At 34.3% G+C, this 16770-nt stretch overlaps 1 protein-coding gene across 1 annotated transcript in view; it reads left to right on the top strand.

Annotated features, from left to right (window-relative positions):
- FBXL17 (F-box and leucine-rich repeat protein 17) overlaps nt 1–16770 on the top strand; it is a 551136-nt gene that overhangs the window by 18837 nt on the left and 515529 nt on the right. The window contains exon 5 of the mRNA XM_011949326.1: nt 15007–15138. Within this exon, the coding sequence (XP_011804716.1) occupies nt 15007–15138 (132 nt within the window). The remainder of the gene's footprint in view (nt 1–15006; nt 15139–16770) is intronic.

Genomic DNA, 16770 nt, shown 5'->3' with positions numbered 1-16770 from the left:
TTCCTTCAGATATTTATGGTTTCTGAATTGTGAATTAGTTACATGTGAGGTAATATTCTGATAAAAGTAGCAAAACAATCAAATTTTTTTCCCCTTAGGTAGTTTTCTTCGTAAGTAATTATGTAGGATCTCATTGCAGTGTAGAGAATATTTTCCTATACTTAAGACTGCTGTAGCAGGGTATGTTTGATTTCATAATAGACTCTTTCCTCTGATGCAATAGTGTTATAGGTATAGTAGAAAGATAATTGCTTTCATATATACATAAAATAGAAATTAAGTTTTATGAAGCAATACATATCCTTATGTGCAATACACATTGCTATTATCTATTCTGTTCTATTATGTTAAATGTTGGCCTTGACCCACTCACTAAATTAATTTTATGACCTAGTGATATTTCATAAATCCAACTATGGATTTGTATTATGGTTTTAATAAACTAACAATGTTATGTTAAAATGTATAATAGAGTTACAAAAGCCAAAGAGGGAACTGGCCATAATTGATGACTTAACTGGGACTGTTATTTTTTCTTGAACTCATTAATTTAGCAATTGACTGAATTGTTGATTTTACAGATTCAGTTGTTGCAGGATTCTGTTTTTTTCCTCTTCCGTCAGTAAGAATTGACAAATGTTTTAGAATGATATATGTAAATTTTATTGAAAATTTCTTTAAAATATATTTTCTTTATAACTGCTATAATTTTGATTGACTTTAGCAGATACCAAATATGTGTGCCTTTCGAATTTTGTCAGTTTGTTTACAAAAAGAGGTGCTTAAAGCATTTCAATTTGGAGCTCTAATAAATGTAGACTCTAATGTTTTAAATATTGGATTCTACTTAACAATATTTCTTAAACATGGTGAAGCACCTAAAAAAGTCAGGCTGGTTTTGGCTAAATACTATCCTCTTTGTGAAATACCACCTGGAAATATTTATATTTTTATTTTCGTAATAGTTACTCAAAATAATTTAACCAGTGGAATGTGTTTCTATTATATATATATATCTTTTAAAACTACCATCATGTATCTAGGGGAAAAATCTATTTAGGAATAAGAGGCTGTTTCAATTTTCTGAAGTTTTGTTATCTAGCACTTGCCAGCAAACAAATGATAATTGTAGTCAAAGTATTAAAATGTATCTAAGAAATTGTATACATTAAGTTACTATTTTATGTGACTTAATTATATGCAGTTTTAGCAATTTAACATTCCAGCTCATGGTGAGCAGTAAAAATTTCTGGAAATAAGTCACTGTAGGCTTTTTTCAGAAAAAATGATACAAAAATAATAAATGTTACATTAGTAAATTTTGAAATCTGGCTATACTATCAATTTTTAAGTCTTTAAAAATAACTATGTAGAGTACTATCAGGAAAATGTTGGAGCAAGCAGCTTCAAAACCCTACCTCTCCATAAAAACATTGAAAAACAAGCCTAAACTATCAGATCCAACTTTGTTAGAACTCTGGAAATGTCAAAGGTTTATAGTAACCAAAGAAATGCTGAGAGAACGTTACTATGTCTCAGGTGGAAAGGTGGAAGGAATACTTTGTGGCTTTTTTAGTTGCCTGTGCCTCACCCCTTCCCCAGCTTGGCAACAGTCTTGAAGATGACAGTCCACATTCCCAGTGTGGGGCTCAGATCCCTGGTTCCAGAGGGAGCAGAGCAGACCTTATTTGCAAATTATTTGTTTGTCTGATCAGCCTACCTGAGAGCTATTTGAAGGGCTGCTGCAGGTGCCTATATATCTGTTTTACCTAATTTAGAACACAGTCAGGGAAGAAAATTGTGGACATTGGTTGAACACATTATAAAGCAAATGAGAAAAACTTGCTTTTGGGCAAGCTTCTTTGGGCAATAGATTATGGTGAGACATACAATTGACATAGGAAAAAAGCCTGGGAGAGAGAGTGTTTTTATTTTTGTTTTGAAATTAGGACAATCAGCCTCAGTGTACAGAAGGGAATTTAGAAAGCTGCATGCATGCCCAGGGCAGGACACATGTTCAGGAAAGACCTAAGAAGACCGTAAAGTTTTATCACTGTGTGCTTGCTAGACCCAGTACAAGCAGGAAGTAAAGGCCAAGGCAGAGTTGTGAATGGTATGGCTAAGTCTTAAAGGAATATCCCAGCTCAGAGCCAGTCTGCAAAGACTAGGATAAGTGCTTTTGTTTTTTGTTTTAGTTTTGTTTTTAAGCTTTGGCATCCAAGGAACTCTCTTTCAAAATACTGGCTGAATGCAAGCTAAGCCTTGATTAATCAAAAACAGTGAAGCGTGGGGAGGTGGGGAGAATCTAATTTCCCAAGTTACCACATTATAATCTAATGTTTTAATATTTAGTTTTCAACAAGAAATTACAAGGCATGGGAAGAAAAAAGTATTGCCTATTAAAACAAAAAAGAATAAATAGAACCTATTCTTGAGGAAGCCTGGACATTGGATTTACTAGATAAAGATTTTAAATCCATGATCTGAAACATGCTCAAAGACATAAAGGAAACCATGGCCAAAGAACTGAAGGAAATTAGGAAAATAGTGTATGAACAAATTGAGAATATCAATGAAGAACTAGAAATTATGGAAAAAAAACCAAATAGAAATTTTGGAGGTGAGAAGTACCATAACTGAAATAAAAAATTTACCAGAGGGATTCAAGAGCTGATGTGAGCAGGTAGAAGAAAGAATAAATGAACCTGAAGATAGGACAATTGAATTTATTGAGTCTAAGAAACAGTAAAAAGAGTGAAGAAAAGTAAGTAGAGTCTAAGAGATGGGTGGGACATCCATCAAGCAGAAGAGCATTCACATTTTAGTAATTCCAGAAGGAAAGGAGAAATAAAAGGGGCAAGAAGAATATTTGCAGAAATAATGACCCAAACTTCCAAAATTTGGTGGAAGGTATGCATCTATACATTCAAGAAACTCAACAAACTCGGGTAGGATAATGTCAAAAAGATACAAACTGAGACACATTATAGTCTAATGTCAGTAGTCAAAGACAGAATCTTGAAAGCAGCAAAAGATAAGTGACTTATCACATACAAGCACTTCTCAATAAGATTTACAACTGTTTTATCATCAGAAACTATGGAAGCCAGAAAGCTGTGGGCTAACAATATTTAAAGTGTCAAAAGAAAAAAAAGTCAAGCAAAAATTCTATATTTGTCAAAACTATTAAAGAATAGGGGGCCACTCAAGGGAACATTAAGATATTTTCAGATAAGCAAAAGCTAAAGGAGTTTGTTACTAATAGATCTGCCCTACAAGAAATGATCCTGGGAGTCCTCCAGGCCGAAATAAGATACTACATGGTAAATGAAAGCCGTATGAAGAATAAAGAAAACTGATAAAAGTAACTACATAGAGGTTGAAAAGATGGAAAAAGATATTCCACACCACAAGAGAGCTAGAATAGCTGTTTTAAAAAATCAGATTTTAAGTCCAAAGGGATCCAAGAGACAAAGAGAATTATTATATATTGATAAATATATAATATTAATCTGTCAGGAAGATAGAGCAATTATAACCACGTATGTACCTAACAACAGAATCCCTAAAATATATATAGCAAAAATTGAAAGACTTGGAGAGAGGAATAGACAGTTGCACATTAATCATTTGAGACTTAAGTAATTGACTTTCGATAGTGAATAGCACATCTAGGAAGAAGATTAACAAAGAAATAGAGGATGAACAGTACCATGAACCCATTGCACCCAGCAGATATGTACAGTACACTCAAGAACAGAAGAATACACATTCTTCTCAAGTGCACATGGAACAGTCTCACAAATAGACCGTATGTTTGATCACAAAACAAGTTTTATACATTTAAAAAAGATTGAAATCATTCAGTGTGTCTTCCCTAACCATAATGGAATGAATCTGGAAATCAATAATAGAAAATTGGAAAATACTCAGATATGCAGAAATTAAATAACAGAGCCTTGCAAAACCAATGGATTATAGAAGAAATTACAAAGGAAATTAGAAAATATCTTGAGATGAGTGAAAATGAAAGCACAACATTCCAAAACTCAAGGGATGTAGCAAAAGCAGTGCTCAGAGGGCAGTTTATAGCTGTAAAAGCTTACATTAAAAAAGAAGATCTGAAAGCAGTCATCAAAGCGTACACCTTGAGAAAGAAGAGCAGACTAAACCCAAAGTTCGTGGAGGGAAGGAAATAATGATCAGAGCAGAGATAAACATGATAGAGGACAGAAAAGCTATGGAAAAAAAATTATTGAAAACCAACCTAGGTTCTTTGAAAAGATTTGAACAAAACCCTGACAAACTTTTAACTAGATTGACTAAGAAAAAAATACTCAAATTGGTAAATCATAAATGAAAGAGTAGACATTACTACTGACTTTATAGAAATAAAAGGATTGTGTGAGAAAACTATGAATAACTGCATACCAACAAACTGGATAGCCTAGATGAAATGGAAAAATTTCTAGAGATACAGAAACCAGAAAAACTGACCCAAGAAGTAGAAATTCTGAGTTCCAGCTACTTAGGAGCCTGAGGCAGGAGGATTGCTTGAGCCCAGGAGGTTGAGGCTATATTCACTGCACTCCAGCTAGGGCAATATAGCAAGATTCCATCTCTTAACAAAAAAAGAAAAAGGTAGAAAATCAGAATATATTTATAAAAAATAAGGAAATTGAATTAGTTAAAAAAAATTTCCCATGAAGAAAGACTAAGGACCATAGCTTTAGTGATGAATGTTTTCAAATATTTAAAGAAGAATTAACACCAGTCCTTCTCAAACTCTTTCAAAAAAAATTGAAGAGGAGGCAAAACTTCCTAACTTATTCTGTGGGGTCAGCATTATCTTGATTCTGAAGCCAGCGCAAGGCCCTACAAAAATGAAACTACAAAACAAACAGAAAACAACTACAGACAAGTATCTCTAATGAGTATGTAAAAATCTTCAAAATGCTAGCACACTGAATTCAGCCCCAGATTAAATGGATTTGACATCATGACCTACTATGATCTATCCGAGGAGTACAAGGGTGGCTCAACATACAAATATCGATCGATGTAATATATCACATAAAGTGAATGAAAGGAAAAAAAAATCATCTTAATTGGTGTGCAGAAGCATTTGGTGAAATAAGCAGCCTTTCTTGAAAAAACAAAACAAAAACCTATCAAACTAGGAATAGAGTGATGCTTCCTCAACATAATAAAGACCATATGTGACAAACCCACAGCTGACATATTCAGTGATAAAAGATGGACAACTTTTCCCTTAAGATCAAGAATAAGACAAGTATGACTGCTTTTGGCAATCCTGTTTTACATTGTGCTGGAAGTTCTAAGGAGCAATTTGGCAAGAAAAAAATAAAATGCTTCCAAATTGGAAGGGAAGAAGTAAAACTATTTATATTCGAAGATGACATTATTTTATGAATGGAAAACCCTAAGGAAACCACAAAAAACTCGTTTGAACTAATAAATGATTTCAGCAGAGTGCCAGGATACAAAATCAAGATACCATAAATCAGTTGTATTTCTGCACACCCAAAAGAAATAGAATCCAAACGATTTCATTTACAACAGCATCCAAAACTATAAATTTCCCTTTAAACACTGCTTTTGCTGTATCTCATTAATTTTGATATTTTTATTTTTATTTTCATTTTCATTTAGTTCAAAATATTTTAAAATTTCTTCTGAAGTTTCTTCTTTGACCCATGTGTTATTAAGAAACGTGTTGTTCATGTATACCTATGTAACAAACCTGCACGTTGTGCACATGTACCCTAGAACTTAAAGTATTATTTTTTAAAAAGTGTTATTTAAATCGCTAAGTGTTTTGGGAGTATTTTTGTCATTTTCCTGTAATTGATTTTTATTTTATTTCTATTGTAATCTGAGAGCAGACATTGTATAATTTTTATTCTTTTAAATTTGCGAATGTGTGTTTTATGGCCTGGAATGCGGTCTGTCTTGGTGAATACTCCATGTGAGTTAGAGAAGAATGTGTCTTCTACTACTGGATGAAGTGGTCTCTAGATGTCCATTATATCCAGTCAATTAATGGTTTTATTGAGTTGAACTATGTCTTTACTAATTTTCTGCCTGTTGAATCTTTCCATTTCAGATAGAAGGATATTAAGGTCTCTAACAGTGAATTTATCCATTTTACCTTGTAGTTCTAACAGTTTTTGCTTCACATATTTTGACACTCTTTTGTGAGATGAATACATGTTAAGGATTATTATGTCTTCCTGGAGTATTGTCCCTTTTATCATTATGTATATCCCTCTTTATCCCTGATAACTTTTCTTCTTCTGAAGTCTGCTCTGTCTGAAGTTATTATAGCTATTCTCAGTTTTATTTTAGTTAATAATTGTAATTCTTCTTTAAGCATTTCTGAAGGATTGCTTTTAAGTACTTTTTCTCTCAGTTTACAACTCTCTTAATTTACAGTTTTATTCACTGTCCAGATCACTTTTGAATTCATTGAAATTTTGAAATTTTGTTTGCTGCCTAATTTTTGTGAATACTCTTTTGACTTTGAAAAGCCTTTTAAAAGAGGAGTTTTGGGTTCATTTCAAAATTGAAAAATTTTGCATATTTCCTACATACTCCTATTCCTCACATGCATAGCCCCTCCCATTATCAGTATCCCCCACCGGAGTGATACATTTATTATAATTGATAAATCTTCATTGATATATATATATATATATATCATTATTTCCAAAGCCCATAATTTATGTTAGAGTTCACTCTTGGTATTGTACATTCTATGAGTTTGGACAATATATAATGACATGTATCTACCATTATAGATACAGTATAGAGTATTTTCGCTGTTCTAAAAATCCTCTGTGTTCTGCCTATTTATTCACTCCTCCCCTCTAACTCCTGGCAACCCCTAATGTTTTTATTGTCTTTGTAAACTCTTCCAAAATGTTTATGATTCCAATTGGAATCATGTAGTATGTAACCCCTTTAGATTGGATTCGTTCTCTTAGTAGTATGCAGTTAAGGTTCTTGCATGTCTTTTCATAGCTCATTTATTTTTAGCAATGAATAATATCCTATTGCCTGTTATGTACCACAAGTTTGTCCATTCAAATACTGAAGGACATTTTGGGCATGTCCAAGTTCTGGTAATTATAAATAAAACTATTATAAACTTCTGTGTGTAGGTTTTTGCATGGGCATAATTCTTCAACTTTTTTAGGTAAAAACCAAAGTGCATGATTGCTGGATCATGTGGTAAGAGTCTTCAGCTATAATAATGAATTCATTTATTTCTCCTTCTAGGATCTGTCATTTTTTACTTCACATAGTCTGATGCTCTGTTGTTAGGTACATATGCTTTAAAGATTTCTAAGTTTTTTTTGGAGTGTTGACTCCTTTATCATTACATCATGTCCCCCTTTATCGCTGATAACATTCTTTGCTTTGAAGCCTGCTCTGTCTGAAATTAATATAGCTATTTCTGCTTTCTTTTGATTAGTGTTAATATGACACATCTTTCTTCATTCATTTACTTTTAATTTATATATTTCTGTCTATTTAAAGTAGATTTCTTGTAGACAATGTAGAGTTGAGTCTTGTTTTTTGATCCATTTTGACAATCTGTCTTTTGATTGGTATTTTTAGACCACTGATGTTTAAAGAGATTATTTCTGTAGTTGAATTAATATCTACCATATCTGTTAATGTTTACTATTTGCTCCCCTAGTCCTTTGCTAATGTTTTTGTCTTCCATGCTTTTTCTGCCTTTTGTGATTTTAATTGATCATTTTAATGATTCATTTTTCTCTCTTTCTTAGCAATCAATCATAGTTGGTTTTTTCTTTTACTTTTTAAAGTGGTTATCCTAGAATTCACAATATACATTTACAACCAATTCACATCCACTTTCAGATAACTTTGTACTGCATCACAGGTAGTGAAAATATCTTATAATAACAAAATATTTTAAAATTTTCTGGCTGGGTGCAGTGGCTCATGCCTGAAATTCCAGCACTTCGGGAGGCTGAGGCAGGTGGATTACTTGAGGTCAGGAGTTCGAGACCAGCCTGGCCAACACGGCAAAACCCTATCTCTACTAAAAATACAAAAATGAGCCAGGTATGGTGGTGCACGGCTGTAATTCCAACTATTCAGGAGGCTGAGGCACAAGAATTGCTTGAACCTGGGAGGCGGAGGTTGCAGTGAGCCAAGATCAAGCCACTGTACTCCAGACTAGGGACAGAATGAGACTGTCTCAAAAATAAATAAATAAATAAAGTTTTTCATCCCTTATATTATTGATATGATTTATTTCCCTTATATATATGCATATGTATGTGTGTATATGATGAAATACATCATTATTATTTTGAGCAAATTGTTATCTGCTAGCTTAATTAAGAATAAGGAAAATAAATGTTTTTATTTTACCTTCATTAGTCTTTCTCTGATGCATTGTTTCTTTGTATAGATCCAAGTTTCTGACCTGTGTCATTTTCCTTGTTTCTGAAAAACTTCTTTTGTCGTTTCTTGCGAGGAAGGTCTAGTGGCAATAAATTCCCTCATTTTTTGTTTGAGAAAGTCTTTATTTCTCCTTCACTTTTGAAAGATAATTTCACAGGCTATAGAATTCTAGGTTGGTGGGTTTTCTTTCCACTCAAAACTTTAAATATGTCACTCTACTTTCTTCTTGATTGCATCGTTTCTAAGGAAAACTTAGATATAATTTTATTTTTACCCCTCTGTAGGTAAGGTGTTTTATCCTCTGGCTTCTTTCTAGATTTCTTACTTTTTCTTTCTTTCTTTCTTTTTTTTTTTTTTAACCTTTGATTTCTTGTAGTTTGAAAATGATATGCCTAGGTGTAGTTTTTTGTTTGTTTGTTTGCAGTTTTCCTTCATGGTATTCTCTGAACTTCTTGGGTCTGTAGTTTGGTATCTGATATTAATTTGGGTAAATCAGTCATGGGTGCTTCAAACGTTTCTCTGTTCCTGTCTCTCTTGTCTTGGTATTCACTTTTCACTTATGTTATACTTTTTGTAGTTGTTCTCTGATTCTTAGATACTGTGTTCATTTTTATTCAGTCTTTTTTCTCCTGATTTTCAGTTTTGGAACTTTCTGTTATATTCTCAAACTCAGACTTTTTCCTTAACCATGTCCAGTCTACTAATGTATATTTTTATAGTGCCTATTGGTGCTTGCATGTTGTCTACTTTTCCCATTAAAGCTCTTAGCATATTAATCATAGTTTTAAAAAATTTCTGGTCTGGTAATTTCAACATTTCTGCCATATCTGACTCTGGTTCTGATGCTTTTTCCAGTCTCTTGAAATTGTCTTTTCCTTGTTAGTATGCCTTTTAATTTTTCATTGAAATGTGGACACGATGCACAGGTTGTGTGTCCCTAATTCAAAACTCCAAAATCCAGTATGTTCCAAATTGGAAACTTTTTGAGAGCTGACATGGCACTCAAAGGAAATACGCATTGGAACATTTCAGATTTTGGATTTTCAGATTAAGCTTGCTCAACTGATAAATGTAATGTAAATATTCAAAAATCTGAAAAAAATCCAAAAATTAAAATGCCTCTAGTCCCAAACATTTTGGATAAGGGATACTCAACCTATACTGGGAAATGCAACTTTCATAAATGGGCCTTTAGTAATATAGTGATTAGGTGTGGAGAGACGGGAAATGATCTATAGTTTTAGGATTAGGTTTTAATATTTTGGCAAGTCTGTGCCACTGGGCCACCTTTACTAGTGTTTCTTTTTTTCCCCTTATGCTTAGGTGGGCTAGGATGGCTAGAGAAGGCTGGAGTTTAGTATATCCCTTTCCTTACATGGAAGGCTATAGCTGGCTGGAGTTCAATATTTCCCTTCCCCTAGGAAGGTTAGGCTTTGACAAAACTCCCACAGGTTAGGCTCTGGTAAAATAGTTCCTCCTGAGGACAGATCTTGTTAAGAATAATAGAATCCTCTGGCATATTTCAAAATGGTTACTTTTGTCCTCTCACTGCTGTATGCATGAGGTGATTTCTCTCCAGTATTCTCCGTGAAGACCTGGTAGAGCTCCTGTAGATAAAACTCACAAAAGCATGAGTATTGTCTTATAACTAGGTCCCCCTGGAATTTTTAATTATCAGACTTATCCATGCTCTGCCTCCAGTATTTTGGCAAATGCAGAGTTCAGATTTTCCTACTCTAGTCCTGGTTCCTGCTGAGGTTTCTGGTAGTAGTTTCTCTTCTGGTGAGTTGTTCTTCTCTGTATCTGCCTATCTCTGCAGTTTTGTGGCAGTGGTTTGGTCTGTGTCTTCATTTCTCTGATGGATCTAAAAAGAATTGTTAATTTTTCAGTGTGTTCAGCTTTTATTTTTTAGAGCAGAGTGGCAACTTCTAAACTCCTTATATGCCAGACTGAAAACCAGAAATCTTGTCTTTTAAAGCAAGCGTTACAGTTACTGAATGATCATCCTTATCTTGTTTATGTTCAGTTTTATGCTTTATTATGTGGAAAGCCCGAGATATTTCCCAAATCCCTCTAACTTGGATGGTCTAGAATAGGCCTTACTGTAGGCATAGTTCTTGCTCCCAAGGTACCATCTTTTTGGTGTCTCAGCTGGACGCCAGGGCACTTACGAGGATTTCTCCCTTTTGACAGGGTAGAGTTCCAGTGTTTCTAGCACTGTCTTCCTGGATAGATAATTTTTTATTTAAAAGAGTTGTATTCGGCCAGGCGCTCTGGCTCACGCCTGTAATCCCATCACTTTGGGAGCCTGAGGCAGGCGGATCATGAGGTCAGGGGTTTGAGATCAGCCTGGCCAACATAGTGAAAGCCCGTCTCTACTAAAAATACAAAAATAAGCTGGGCGTGGTGGCGGGCGCTTGTAGTCCCAGCTACTCGGGAGGCTGAGGCAGGAGAATCGCTGGAAACTGGAAGGCAGAGGTTTGCAGTGAGCTGAGATTGTGCCACTGCACTCCAGCCTGGGCGAAAGAGCAAAACTCCATCTCCAAAAGAAAAATAATTGTATTCTATTTCTGTGGTTTTAAATAGAGTACTAATTGTGCTAGATTTAAGGCATCCTAATGGTTATGCTTTTGTAGGGTTTGGTTGATGCCCTCTGAATGTTTCTCTGTGGGTCATAGACAAATACAACATTGAGAAATTTAAAGACTGTCAGCCAAATTGTAAATATATCAGTTATAATGACTGACTTTACAATGCTGGGATGGTCTGGAACTTAGGACATTTATGGATGGCGTAATGGTGTTTAGTGCAGATAGGCACTGATTTAGGTCCTGTCTTGCTGGTTATATCCAGTGATGTCTAAAACAGAGTGTCAGTTTCTGCAGTGAGAATAAATGATGGTTTTACTCAGTAGTAGTAAATCATAATAACTTCTCCTGTGAGGCACTGTTCCCCATATCTAACTTTACCTCACATGCTGGTAATTTCTACATATGCCATCCACGTGGTTCTCATCTTTGGTTATCCATGTGGCCTCTATGAAAAGTCATTTCCTTATAGATAAAGCCACCAAAGCTACTTTTCAATGTCAAAACACCATGTAGTCAGTTTAAATTATTTTACCAGTCTGCGGCGCTGTGATTTACGTGTCTTAACTTGAGGCTCTACCAACTTGTCCACACACATTGATGCCTGAGACTTCACCAAAAACCACACTTATTCTTTCTGTTAATATATAGATTCTGTTCCTTTATTTCTCCGTGTTTCTAGCTGGTGTACTAACTGTTGAGGTCTCATGAGGCCTCCTATTCACTGCACAGGATGTTATCAGATTGATACGTATGGCAAAGAAATAGTGATGAAGGAGCAGCATGTCAGCTTTAGCACTCAGAAAATCTAAGGTGGAGAATATTGCTTACAAACAGTGCTAAATAGGATTGTTAACCTGACTCTGGAGTTTGGCTAACTGACTAGTCATTGACTAGGCTAAACAGCAGAGTGGCCCCAAATAGAGAAGTAAAGATTGCTTGCTCCCTGTGTGTAGTTTATTCACAAGGGGAAGTATATATATGAGCTGAAAATATCCAGTTTTTTAAATACAGAATAATCAGTGGAGAGACTGGGAATCAGACCAGTTTGGCTTCCTACAGAATGAGAAAACATTTTCCCCTGCCATGTCTGTTTGTATTTTTTAAAAAACTTATTCACTTTTGACTGTTTATTGCTGATTCCTTGCTATCGAAGGTAAGGATTTAGCTCACTTATACTTCCTTCCCTGTGTGTTATCCTCTCATCCTTCCAACATAATTCTATTATAATTTTTGTTAAATAAGTATTCAGTATTTACATTCTATAATTATGTACCTACCTTTTTTTCTCTAAAGCATTTTGTTTTCGTTGCAATTAATAAATGTCTTTTTATTTCTTTACCTAGTTTTTATACTCTTAACACTAATGAAGACCGAAGCTTTCCTCCAGTTGCATTAGTATGTCTATATGTGAATACTTCATTACATTTACTGCCTTAAAGCAGATTTGCCTGGGATAGTCTAGTCTGGACTTCTTGTATACAAGTGTGATTGCATTAGTGGTCATCCTAGTATCTTACCACTGTTATCCTTAAGATTTCCATTCTCTTGCTGTTGGGTTAGATCTTCTGTTACCCAGATGTCATGTTTTCTTTCCCTTGGTGTATTCTCGTGTTTTATAGAGCACAGATTCCAATACCTTCCTGATACATTGTATATGGGAGGTAAATCTTTTGATAACTTGTATGTCTGAAAACATCTCTAATTCTACTTTCATACTTAATTCATAGTCTGAATCCCAAGCACAGAATTCTAGGTTAGAAATAATTTATCTTCAGAATTTGATGGCATTGGACTGTTGCTTTCTTTTAGTTTTGTTAAGAAGTTTGATGCATTTTCATCCTAATCCTTTCTATGAAGTTTATCTCTCTAAGTCTGTAGAATCTCTTTAAACTCATGTTTTTGAAACTTTATGATGATTTGCATTGCAATGTGTCTGTTTTTATTATTTGTGCTGGACACATGGATAAGCCTTTCCAGTCTGGAAGTTGATACCCTTTCATTCTGGAAAATTGGATAGAAATATTTCTTTGAATTCCTCTGTTTTCACTGAATAAACTTTCACAAATCCCCATATTTTCCCCATTGTGCTTTGGTTCTCAGCTATGTGTGGTATACCCCAGTCCAAAAACCCTATGGTTTGCTCTCTCCAGAGATTACATTGTTTTGGCATTGTGGGGAAAAAAGGCAAGGTCATACTGTGCAGTAATGGGGAGGTGATCTGAGGATTTAACTACTTTTTCAACAGACTTTCAAGAATTCTAGTATTTTTAGCCCCAACCTCAGCCTCACTGCCAGACATATGTGAGTCTGTTGAGAGTTCTTTAGCAGACTTCTTTGCTTTTCCCACTGTTGGCTTTGGATTTCGTTTGCTTATGTATAGTGACATGCCATTGTACATTTGTTGTAGAAATATATATACCTTTTTTAATGAATTCAATAAAAATTTGATATCTAATGAGCGTGATGAATACTAATGAAAAATATTTCAAGGTATCTGCAACAGTGATATATGAAGTAATCTTTGATTTCGATTGCTTACAAAGTCTCAGGTATTGCTAATCTACTGCAGTGTTTTTCATATAATAAGGAAAGGCTAAAGTTCAGTTGGAGGATAACATAAAAAATGAACATGTACTTTAAAATAATCTGCTTTCCTGAAACCCCTGAATTCTCTCCATGGGCCAGTTAGAACCCATGAATTAACTGTGGAACTTAGTAGTGTATGAGGCCACAATCATGGTTTCTTGTATTTGTCCACTTAAAATGAGCTTCTTTATAGTACATAATCCTAATCAGCCTTTTCATTCATTTAACAAATATTTATTAAGTGTCAACTAAGTGTAAGATACCGGGCACCAGAGATACCTTATATAATATAATAGATAATCTGCTGGCTTCATGGAGTTTACATTTCTGTAGGAATATGTTATTGGTAGTAGTGCAGCCTAGATTATGATAATATAGTTTATATCTATCACCACCCCTGGAAAAGTAACTGAACTCATATATATTTCTGATGTCATTACTTTACTTGAGACAGAACTTGTAAGTTTTTTTTTCTCACAAAAGCAATGTTTGTTAAAAAAATTAGAGAAGATTCATAGGCAGAAGGGAATAAAAACTCATGCACTAATCAGAATTAACCACTGTGGACACCTTGGTATGTATTTCAGTCCCGTTTGTGTGCACAAATACATATGTATGCATTTATGCAAAATTTCTTTATAAAAATGGATTATACTATAACAGCTTACATACATTTTTGTCACGTTTGTTCCAATTTTAGTGGTTGTATAATACTCAGTCTTATGAATATGCTATAATTTATTCCTTTAAGTATTATATTTTTTTCCTTACTATTAAGACACAAGAGAGGCTGGGTGCAGTGGCTCACACCTGTAATCCCAGCACTTTATGGGAAGCTGAGGTGGGAGGATTGCTTGAGGCCAGGAGTTTGAGACTAGTCTGGACAACATAGTGAGACCCTAGCTCTACAACAAAATTTAAAAAGTAGCCAGACGTAGTGGCACACACCTGTACTCCCAGCTACTCAGGAGGCTGAGGGAAGAGGATCTCTTTAGCCCAGGAGGTTGAGGCTGTAGTGAGCTGTGATTGAGCCACTGCACTCTAGCCTGGGCAACACAGTGAGACCCTGTTTTTAAAAAAGAAATACTGGAGTAATAAATATGTAATTTTGAACTGTTAAGGAATACAGATAGCTTGGCGAGCTTGTAATATGAGTTGGTTGAAACAGGGAGGTACATTAGAAGGTTAAAAATGTTTATACATGACTGTTTTAAATTATGGATTGCTTACATTCTATCTTATTTTATAAGTAACATAAATATTTAACTCTGACATGGTTATTTTCAAAAAATTATATGAAAATCTCACTTGAAATATGTTGCCTTTGTTATTTTTTGAGCATTCAGCTAAATCTGTTTGTTTACAGCTGGGCTCAAAATGCAGAGAACTCAAAGATATTCATTTCGGCCAGTGTTACAAGATCTCAGATGAAGGCATGATCGTCATAGCTAAGGGCTGTCTGAAATTACAAAGGATATACATGCAGGAAAACAAATTAGTAAGTACTTGTTATCATCCCTGTGTTGTTCATTTTGTTCCTAACCTTTGAATTCTTTCAAGTTTATTTATCATTTTTTTCTGCTTATTGTCTTGTGATGGTTCAAATACTACTAAATCAAAAGCAAAAATTCTTTTAAAGTGATGATTTTATAAATTGATCTTTTAACTGAATAGATGGTGTTTGTGTGTGGTACCTGCATGTTAAAAATCCCTCATTAGCATGTGCTAATGCATCTTTTCTAAATGTGGACCGTGAACTAACACTGGTAAATTGGAAAAATCAAATTTGTTTGTCAAACATAAGTCTATGGTTTTAGTTCTTTCTGGTATCTCTAGGGATTATAATAATTCTAGACAGTTAGAATTTTTTATTGTCCAGAAAAATGTACTCTTGTAAAATAGAGCCTTTTACTTAGTATGATAAAAAATGGGATTCAATAATTTAGAGTATATAATATGGGCAATTACATAGATTTTATATTTTAAGCATGTGCATGGATAACTCAGAAGCGTGTAATGTATTATGCTTAAAAAATGTTACAATTGTTTTACTGAGAGGTAATTAACATAAAATACATTTCAAAACTCTTTAAAGTGTACAACTCATCGGCTTTTAGTATATTTACCATGTTGTGCAGTCATTACCAATGTCAAATTTTTTAATATTTTCATTACCCCTAAAAAAAACCCTGTGCCCATTAGCTATCACTCCCCATTTTACCCTTCTTCTAGTCCCTGCCAACTGCTAATTTACTTTCTTTCTCTATGGGTTTTCCTATTCTAGATATTTTGTATAAATGGAATCACATGATACATGGTCTTTTGTTTCTGGTGTCTCACTTAGTATGATGTTTTCAAGGCTCATTCACGTTTACCATGTATCAGAGCTTTATTATGTTTTATGGCTGAATAATATTCCAAAGCATTTACATTTTTATATGATAGGTACATCATATCAGTTAAAAGAAAAAGTTGTCACTAGGGGGCACCAGTAGGAGTTCTTCAAATTGAAAAATAGCATACATACAGTTATGGGCCATGTTAACAATTTTTGAGTTAACAGTGGACAGCATATATAATAGTGGTCCTGTAAGGTTATTATACTGTATATTTGCCTTTTCTATGTTTAGATACAGAAATACCATTGTATTGTTGCCTACAGTATTCATTAAAGTGACATGCTGTTCAGCTTGACAGCTTAGGAGCAATAAAAGCTATAACACATAGTCCAGGGCTTTCTGTTAGCTCATAGAATGTTTAAGTACATTCTGTGATGTTCACACAACAAAATTACCTGGTGACACATTTCTCATAACATTTTCCTGTCATTAAGCAATGCATGTCTCTATTTGAAAATGTTGTCAGGATAGTCTTGAATGTGTAGTATACCACAAAGAAGACTTGCTTTTTTAGTTGTATTTCAAAAATGAAGAGATCTTTTTATTGCCCCTTGGAGTTCATAACATTTAATAATTATTATGTAATAGTCATTCTTGAGACAGTAGGATTTTGTAAAGATAAGTTAGGTCTGTGTTAGAGACACTGAATTTTTTTTTTTTTTTTTTTTTTTGAGGCAGAGTCTCGCTCTGTCGCCCGAACTGGAGTGCAGTGGCCGGATCTCAGCTCACTG

The sequence above is a fragment of the Colobus angolensis genome, unplaced genomic scaffold, assembly GCF_000951035.1.
Source record: "Colobus angolensis palliatus isolate OR3802 unplaced genomic scaffold, Cang.pa_1.0 Scaffold298, whole genome shotgun sequence".
In the NCBI taxonomy this organism is placed as follows: domain Eukaryota; kingdom Metazoa; phylum Chordata; class Mammalia; order Primates; family Cercopithecidae; genus Colobus; species Colobus angolensis.
The sequence above is the reverse complement of the archived record's forward strand: the minus strand, read 5'-3'. Positions and strand labels throughout refer to the sequence as shown.